General features: G+C 40.4%; 1 protein-coding gene across 1 annotated transcript; it reads right to left on the reverse strand.

Moving 5' to 3' along the window:
* Positions 1-940: 940 nt before the first annotated feature.
* prkar1ab (protein kinase, cAMP-dependent, regulatory, type I, alpha (tissue specific extinguisher 1) b) lies at positions 941-9,243 on the reverse strand. The gene is made up of 11 exons (XM_084040236.1): positions 9,054-9,243; positions 7,251-7,466; positions 5,933-6,103; positions 5,738-5,829; positions 5,576-5,637; positions 5,437-5,483; positions 5,178-5,336; positions 4,983-5,043; positions 4,640-4,761; positions 3,717-3,798; positions 941-3,518 (listed from the first exon to the last, which is right to left on the reverse strand). Exons 2-11 carry the CDS (start codon positions 7,422-7,424, stop codon positions 3,346-3,348), a joined length of 1,143 nt encoding a protein of 380 aa, XP_083896362.1. The 5' UTR covers positions 7,425-7,466; positions 9,054-9,243; the 3' UTR covers positions 941-3,345.
* Between the last annotated feature and the right edge of the window lie 642 nt (positions 9,244-9,885).

Consider the following 9,885-nt stretch of genomic DNA (forward strand, 5'->3'; position numbering starts at 1 on the left):
ACTAAAACAGGCCGAGACAGAGTTAGGTGGCTAACCTAAAGCAACTGAGAAATATGTGTTATATCATAAGCCAACATTTTATTATTAGCAGTGTGTGAATGTGCTATGAGCTTCGGCCTTTTGTTGTTTTCTTTGTACTTTTCGTCAACACGTCTGATATGTTCCAGGTCTCTGCGTGATGCAAAGCAGGACGTAGAACCACAACTATTTTTAAGAGAGCATATAAAGTCAGACAGTCAGAGGCCGATAAGCAGTGAGATCAGAAAATATGCTCCGTGCCACAGGTGAAATACCTTCAGCATTCAAACAGTTTATCTCCAGTAAACACCGCGGTAACAGCAATAAGCATGTTAAACCTCTGCCGAGGATGAAGAATGAGGAAATGAAGGAACAGACCCAACTTTTCCGACTCCAAATAACAAATAGAACCAAAAAAGCAGCAAATGTTGGAAGTTTCCCCAGAGCCAAGTGCAATTCTTAATAATTAACTTTAAAACTTTCACTCATTGTTTGAGAACATCACTTTATGGAAAAATGACCTACAGCTAAAATCATCTTAAAGGAACAACCGAGCGATAAAGATGATTAATTCCACAAAGCATGTTTACAAATCATGAATGGAGAAACGGTTCGCATTTAAAAATGTGTGTAAAGATTCAAATATATATGATTATTTTTTACATGCTCTGGTGCAAAGTGAATACCAATCATCATAAGGCTTTTCTGCATTTAGAACAGCGACATGTCTCCCCCCTGTGGACAGATGTGGTATTACATCTGTCTGTTTGCAAAATCCATTCCATACCATTAAAACCAGGTTAATCAAAAGACAGTTACAGAAACAGGAGTGACTCACTGGGAGCCCACGAGGCATCCTGAACTGTACAGTAACACAGTCGAAAGTTGCAACATAAATGACGAAGCCTGAGACAAAGATGAATTCTTTTTTACTTTTTTATTGCTTAAACTGCCATCTGGAACAATCTATACCAAAAGGATAAACATCTTTGCACATACAGGAGGTCAAACTGAATACAGGGTAGAATAGAAAAAGAATGGTCCTCTGATGGCCTGCAGCTCTCTGCGCTGCAGGTCTAACAAACTCACTGAGGGTCGGGTTAGCAGGAGTGACTGACTACTACCGTAAACCCAGGTTAGGTAAGCTAAGGCAAACCGGGACGATTGCAGTGTGGCTAAAAACATTTTTTGGACTAAAACCGATGATGCCGCTATTTACAAGAAAACAATATTCCCATAAGGTGAGTCAAAACCCACGCCCCCTAACGGGGTCATTTCCTGTGGATCAGGATGAGGATCAGATGAAGATGATCAATATAACTGTAAAGAAAACATATTACTCATGTCCATTGACAAAAACTCCTCTCACTAACCTGACTACCCTGCAATCGGCACCAAAATCAAATCTTTTTGGACGTACAAACAGAAATCTCAATTCCGAGCATGTTGAAGTGCTCTGAACGAGAGAAAAAACAAAAAACAAACAGAAACACATGACTGGTTCTATGTCATCTCTGGTAACAGACACGTGAGGCAGGAATGAAGAGTTAAGCCTATAATCCAGAAGTCAACATTGTAGGTTTGGTAAAGATCTTTTAAAAAATAGCTTAAAACATTTTATGCCATCTAAATAGTCATGAAGCAGTTAAGCTAAGGGAGTAACAAACCAAATATTTGACAAAGTTCCTGCTTCTGCACGCAGCTGCAGGTTTTTTTTTTTTTTTTTTATGTTTTTTTGTTGTTGTTTTTTTAAATACACGCTTCCATTCATACCGGACCACTGGATGCCTAAAACATCATGCCAAGTAAGCATAGAGAACAGATCACAAGCTACTCTGATGAAAAGACAGCCACCTTTTCAACAGGCAATAAAGCAATGACACTAGTTTTTAAATAAATATCTGCTCACTCTGCCCGTCAGCTCGCCTGTGATGCTTTAATACATAAATACTTCAGGTGTCCTGAAATCCATAAACCAGCTCGTTTTTGTTATTTTCAAGACTTCACTTCAATAAACCTGGAATTACCCATTTGATCTATTTTTTTTTTTTTTTTTTTTTTTTTAAGTTTCAACCCATGACGTTTCACACAATACGTTTACATACTGTTTTTGTCAGTTGACAAGAAGAAGCATTTATTTACTTTGTGGCACTGGACACCTAAAATAGATTTTATGGAAAAATAAGTGTTTACAAAAGACAGTTAAACATATTTTTTTAAGATCACCGTCACTCCAAACCATAACTTTATCATTTAGTCAATAATATAACTATGATCGTTTTTAACTATACTATGATAACATTTTGATTACAAACCATAGCAGAAGAGAGACCAAGTCATTTGGTGTATATACCCAAAAAAATAATATGGAATACTGAAATACACTTAATACTCTTATATATTTTTTTTTTAATTAATCTTTTTCCTCAGAGTAGTCAAGGCAGTTCTTGTATGGTCATTCTACCAATCAAGAGGACAATAAGGATAATAACTACTTCCTGTTTGGAGCTCCAAAATAGTCAGGGAACGGAACACGAAAACACGCACTGCATTTCCACGGCTATGCATCTTTGCGTTGTGACGATAATCGACATTTGGCACTAGCCTGGTAGCTGCACAATAAAATCAAATAAAAACCTAAATTTGTACAAGCTCTCTGGAACTAAGCAAACAGACTCGTCATCGTCTCACCGTGCCAATCGAAGGTAACCAAAAACAACCAATGGAGCAAAACCATCAGATAGTTAAAACCTAAAAAATTTGATGCAATCCTATTCTTTCTGCCTTGTACGGTTTCTAGTTTCTGCTCTACGCTGTGCATCTAACCAGGCTAACTGATGTCAAAAAGGAAAATATTTATCGGGGCAAGAAGAAGTCCTCTCTTTGCTTCAATCTACGCCACAAATCTGTAACAAATTCACCAAAAAGCGCCATGTAAAGTTTGATTGTCCGGTCTCATCGGTCTGAGACCCTAATGTCTTTCAGATCTAACAATCCTGCTTTGTGTTCAAGTCTAAAAAAAGAAAAGCGTAACCAGCAAATACATACATAACATAGGTAACATGAGATGTAACTGTGCCTACAAGGTAGCGTACAGCAGCTGGTACAAGCGCTGGTGAATGGCTGAAAGTCACCTCAGCGTGAAGGGTGGTAACAACAAAATGATCTCCGTGTGGAACACAAAAAGGGAGAAAAGCCGAACAGAAAGAAGGAGAAAGTGACAAAAAAAAAGAAAAGCAAATTGCATTGGTGGACCCTGGGTCTAAAACGAGAATAGAGGGGAAAGGGTGGAGGGAGGGGGTGGTGGTGAGAGGGAGGACGCCCCCTTCAGACAGACAGCGAGACGAAGCTGTTGTACTGTTGGATGTTACGTTTGAGAATGTCTGAACAGGGACCCAGGACGCGCTCGAAGCGAGGTCGGTCCAGTTTGACGCACTTCAGGGGGCCGCGGGCGACCACGGTGGCGGCGCGGGGGCGGTTCATCAGCAGAGCAATCTCACCTGAGCAACACAGAAAAACACACAGTTTAAAGTCTAAACAAACAGAAATGCTTTCATGACATAGAGACAGAATGACATTGTTTTGCATGTATTTGGTGCCACTCTAATGATTTAATGTTATTTCTGCATTTACAGCACCACAAAAATCATGTCAGTTAATTAAAGGAAATAAAAGACGGCTGATGCTTTATTTCTTACCAAAGTAGTCGGAGGGTCCTAACCTCCCCACTTCCACAAACTCCTCGTTCTCTGAGCGACGCTGCAACACAGCTGCAGAACCCTGAGAAACACACACAAAGTCAATTATTCATCCATAAAGCAATTAACTAATCACATAAACAATTTCATTTCTTAATGTTGAGCAGCAGGAATTCATGATACATCTTGCATCCGTTCATTAAATCATCATGAATCATACATTAGTTACACGTTACTCAATCAGCACGTTGAGACTAAAGTTTCAATCAATAAAACACACAAGCAGAAATGCAGACAACATAATTTACTTTTTCTCTTGTATGTAGTCTCTGTCACAATTTCATCAGCTGATACCATTAAAATGAGAACGCATTTAATAATTTGTTTTAGGAATTTTTAATACTTCAATCAAATTGAGGTTTTCATGATCGATTCATACGCTGATTATATTCCGATTAATCTGTAAATGTTTCTGTCTGCAAAATGTCATAAAAAAACATCATTAAAATATGTGCCCATCAGGTGTCGTCTTCAAAAGGTTTTATCTTTCTCCCCAACAGGAAGGTGAAAAAAAAAAAGAATGTTTTAAAAAGTTGGAACCAGTAATTGTAACATTTACTTATTTTGATGATCAAAGTATTTGGAAATAAATTTCCAAGTAATCAATTAAATGACTATAATCCTATCAGCTCATGCCCGTTCATAGTGAGGTGAGAGTTACCACAAGGGGGCGTGTATGTGTGGTTCACTAAAAGACAGTAAGTGGCTCAAACACCTCCGAAACATGATGAAACTAGACCAACAGCCAATTAAACAACTGATCAAACGTCAAGTTCAAAAGGTCAAATTCAGGCACCGCGACACACGTAGCATGTTTGAAGGCAGGTGTGTATGTTCGAGAAAGTTAGAGATCAAGTAGATACCTCTAAGATGATGAAGAATTCATCTCCAGGCTCTCCCTGAACAACAATCTTCTGTCCATCCTCGAACTGAACGGGCTCCAAGGCATCAGCGACTGTCAGGCGCTCCCATTTATCAAGAGACTCTGAACGGGGAGAACACAGAAGAAAGAAGTCAGCTGATATGACAGACAACCATGAAGAAAAACACATTTGAACAGTTGAACCCGTTATAGGCTTTCTTTTCAGGTGAGATATTTTTACATGCCCTTACAGGTTATTTTCATCTCTGCAACAAACACAAGTGACATGCTTCTCTTCTATTTTTAAGTTTTGGGATGAGGCTCGATTTTAAAAACGAACCCACCTAAAATGGACACTTTCCTGAGGAATTCCTCGTACATCTTCCTCTTTCTCAAAGTGCTTCCCTGAAGAGACAAATATTTGCGTGAGTGTCGGTGCGTAAAAATGAAACTACAGTTTCGTTAGAAGTGTGACAATGAGAGCGTTACATTAAATGATGACAAACATTTCCCAACCCATGCATATTAATAATACGCACCATAAGTATTCTCCTGTAGCTGTCTCTGTCAATGCCCCACAGCTTGACGTTGGTCTTGGCTCTAACTGTGGCTGCCCTTGGGGTGCCGTATATCAGGGCCAGCTCTCCAAAGCTGCCACCCTCCCCGATGCTGGTCACCCATTCATTGTTCACATACACCTGTCGGATTAGCGGGGTAGACACAGAGTTATTAAAATGATACGGTGACCAAAACAAAACAAACATTTTTTAATACATTATGCGAGGATCCAATACTCACATCCATCTCCCCTTGGTCGATTACATAGAAATTGTCTCCTTCGTCACCTAGGTGATACAACACAACACGACCGTTAGCGACACACAAACACATTCTATGATTCGGGAAAAAGTGAATCACTGGAAAGACGTCATCCTACCCTGCAGAATAACCGTCTCCCCGGCGATATAGGTGACTGGAAACATGGCATCAAATATGTCACTGGAAAGGAGCAGGTTTGTGAGTTCACGAGCGGAACGCAATTACCAAAACTTTATTTATAAAGACATACAAAAAAACAAACACGGTTTAGGACAGGTACCTCCTCTCATTATCGTCCAGGTGTGAGAAGAGCACGTTCTTTTCAATGGCTTTGGCCAAGGCTGCCATCGTCTTGTAGTCTTTTGGAATGACCTGAAAAAACAGGCCGAAGACGTCAACGTTTCATAACGCTGATAGCATCAGCTGTTGATGTGTTGCAACACTCTCGTAGCTGCTAGCACGCATGCATGCCTACCTTTCTGACATATGAGGCTGCGTCCTCCTCTGTGTAGACCTCTGCGCTGAAGGCTCCTCTCCGCCGGCGACCCTTTACCACAGGGTTCATGGGTGGAGACACCTCCTCATCACGGGAGTCTGAACGGGAACTGCTGGCCTTCTGCTGGTTCTGGATCTGCTTGGCCTCCTCCTGGAGGGGAGGCAGGGGAAGATTTATAGTTGCTGCACTTCATCTACATTAACTCACGAGTTGTTTATGAAAGCATTTTTTGTGCAATAAAGTGCTACAAAAAAGTAACATATATAGTTACATATAAAACACAACAACCAAGTGTGACAAATAAATTAATAAAAGCACAACTAAAAATAATATCTGAAGCTCATCTTATAACCATTCATGTTTTTGTAGCTGTTAGACCTCCTGGCAATCATTCCAAAGGCTACTAATATATTATAGCAAAGTATTTCCAGCCAAGTTTCTCCTTTCTATGTTTTTGTATAGCTAATAATATTTTCAAGACAATTTAAAGGTTATGGTCAAATGAGCATCTGAAAAAGAAATCTGACAATACAACAAGTGATGATGAGCAAAAACAAGACGCTTTAAAAAATAATTCTAAATAAATCCTTTGAATTAAAGCTAGTAGCTAGTTATTAGTGCATATTTTGAGCATAACAGCAGTAGTTTCAACTATTTTACAAATAATGAATGTGTTAATGTGGAATTGATATTAGTGCAGTTTGTCTGGATTTAATTTAATAAAATGTTTCGGTCAAGTATCACTAACTTTGCCTAACAATTTGCTTACTGATACTTAAGTATAACTAAACATCCGTAGCATCTGGTTTTGAACACGGGCCTGATCAAAGTGTATATAAACAATATTGTCCAAATCATGTGCATACTGTATACAAAAATCATATCATACAGTGTTTTGTTCACTATGTACAGTTTCAGCATGAACAAAACACAGAATGTTATGCACGTAAAGGTGCAGAAGCATTTAAGTTGGCACGTTAGTTAGAAGGCTAATTAGCTTTCTCTTAATGTCATTAACACATTTCTGTTATTGCTATGCATTTATTATGCAAACCGCTGTCCTTTGACACAATAAAAAAATATCAGCTTAATAACATTAAAAACATTACATTATCAAACCTATTGATGACATCACAGAATAATCAAGTGTTTCAGGCTAAATGAATGAGAATCCCTTTATCTATCAAATATTAACTGCCTGGTGTAATATGGAAGTATATAATGCTCATCTTTCACTGTGTAATGATCTGCTTTTCATGCACTGACCATTAAGAAAACCAAAAAGCACATAACGAACCTTCTCCAGCCTCTCGAAGTACTCCCTGAGGAAAGCCATGGGCCTGTCCGGCCTGGAGGTGCACAGCTGGACAATGCAGTCCTTCAGCAGCTGTTGAATGTTGTGTTTCTGCACGTACTGCTCACACTCCCTCAGGCTCCGCTCCTCCTCGCTGCTCGTACTTCCAGATGCCATGACGACAACCGCAACCCTGCTCTGTGACCTCTAACCTTTGGACTGGAGAGAGCGGACAGTAACAGGAAGAGGGAATGTGAGTTTGGATCGTGGCTGCGCGATGTGGAGTCACCGGATCACCAGAGAGCAAACGCAGAGTGGTGGCGACTGAGTGACGTGATGAGAAACAGACAGAAAACTTAAGAATGTGAGAAAAATAGAACCAGAGTGAGAGATGGGGTGTTGTCACTGAGGAGCCGGGGATCTTCTTAGTGTCGGGAGTGGAAACTGGTCATATGATGTGATCACACACACATCTGACCACAGACAACAAACTAGGACAGGCACACTGTCTGTCCTGGGTTTATTTACTGAAAACAATTTAACTTTCTCGCCCGCCTGAAAGAAGCCCTCTATCAGAGAGGCGGTATCATACACAAGTCCTAATTTTAGACGGAGGATGAGAATGAAAGCCAGTGAATCAATTCACTGTGAAACAGAACAAACCATAAAAGCAAGTGCACTCGCTTTGGGGTTACAAAATATCCGAACACAATACTGCCACTGAGAGAACTAGCCTGTCGGATCCCAGATCATGTGATCAGCCTCTGTGATATAAGCTGGTTCGGGTGGCTCTGAGTTTGATCTCGCCGTGTAGTCTAAGACAGGAAGGCCTCGTCTAACTAACGTGTGCAGTTTTAGACGAACAAACAGACCCATCCATCCTGTCACAGTATCATGCATGTGCATCAGTATAATAGGATTCAGATAATTTCTAATCTCACCAGGGCCCAGAGGAGATTACTGGTCATGTTATCAAAGATGAGGCTGGCACAACCATTCTGCCAGTAACTACACTTATGCTGGAAACTTGGCGGGCCTCGCTTTAATCTACCAGAGGAATAACTATGTGACAAACTATAAATATACGGTTTTTTGGACCAGGTGGGTTAAATTAAGAGCCTCAACCACAGACTTTACTGCCTCATATCAGTCATAGTATATTCAGTGAGTGTCATATTATATATCTTAGAAATATTTAAGGTATTGGAAGTATATAATTAAAATGTTAATTTCCTATTTCAGCTACTGAGCTACAGCATCACCTCTGCTGCCCTAATGAGAGGCGAGCTGTCAATTCAATTATTGACAACACGGTGATGCACAAATGACCTTGCTGAACCAGTGACAACGGGGTATACGGGAGGATGGGTGATAATAACGCATCTAAATGGTTTACAAATTGCGTCAATGTTATCGCCTTTAGAGGCAGTGTTAAGCAAATGCCCTGTCTGTAATACCGTCTAGGTCAGGAAAGCTTCATGAGGAGGCTGACGGCTGCAGCCAAGTAGCTCACAGCAAGCAGACTGGCGCTGAAACGCTGCCTACACGGAAACTCAACAGCCAGCAAACGTCGAACATGTCAGTTACAAACGTTGTACACGTTTGCGTGACTCCGTTTGGCCTACGTTGCGTTAAAGAGTGTGTCTAGTTTGATGCCTAGCTGGCTAGCTCCGTGCAAAGGCAAAGCTCTCCTCCAATGACGCCATCTTGAGTTCTATCATAAACAAACGAGAGACGGAGGAAACAAATTTCACCTATCCAGAGGTCATATGATTCGTGAACTGAAAATAAACGAAAAATACTCACAAGAAACTGTGAATTCCTGCCGAGCCCTTCGACAGCGACTCGGGATGGATGATTTTTCTCAAAAGCGTACCGTTACCAGATCCTCCTCGCTTCGATTTTTTCCCGAGCCCTGGACCGCTGCCCCACCGGATACGGCTGAGAACCAATCAACAGCCGTCACTGACGTCAATTCTCCTCGTTCTGACATGTGAGCCCGTCACCCCTGGCAACCTTAAAGGAGCCCGCACGGAAACCGTGACGTCAAGGAAATAGTTTAGAAATGAGGATTGTCAGAATGTGATTGTCAGAATTATGTGATATTATATATAATGTTATGACAGTATTTAATGTTGTGGTCGGAATGCATTCACACTGATTTATATTTTGTAAATAAAAAATGTACAGTAGATGTACTTAGTCTATTTCCTGTCTGTAGCCTAATACATATATTATATTTCAGGGATAAGTATTAAAAACCTGCATTTGGGTTCAATAATTCAAGGTACATGAACATTAACGTATACCTACATTAATAAATAAATGTACGTAAAACACTGATCTCGTCAAATAAGACAAACTATCTTTGTTGAGCAGTTGCACGTCTCTCCCATGGACGAGCAGGGCAAAAAAAAGAAAAAAGCTTGATATTTTTCATCCAATAAAATCATCAAAACAATTCCTCGTGACAAGACTGAAAGTGTAATAGACCAATCAACAGTCGCTTCCCGAAGTAGGCGGCTCTTATTTGTATTGACAGCCTTGGTGTCAAATCGACGAGAAGTTTTTAACGGTTCGACCAATGGAAACGCCGCAAAGGAGTGTTCGACACGTCGGCTCCGACCAATCAGAATGC

The sequence above is a fragment of the Eutrigla gurnardus genome, assembly GCF_963514095.1.
Source record: "Eutrigla gurnardus genome assembly, chromosome: 22".
Classification (NCBI taxonomy): Eukaryota; Metazoa; Chordata; class Actinopteri; order Perciformes; family Triglidae; genus Eutrigla; species Eutrigla gurnardus.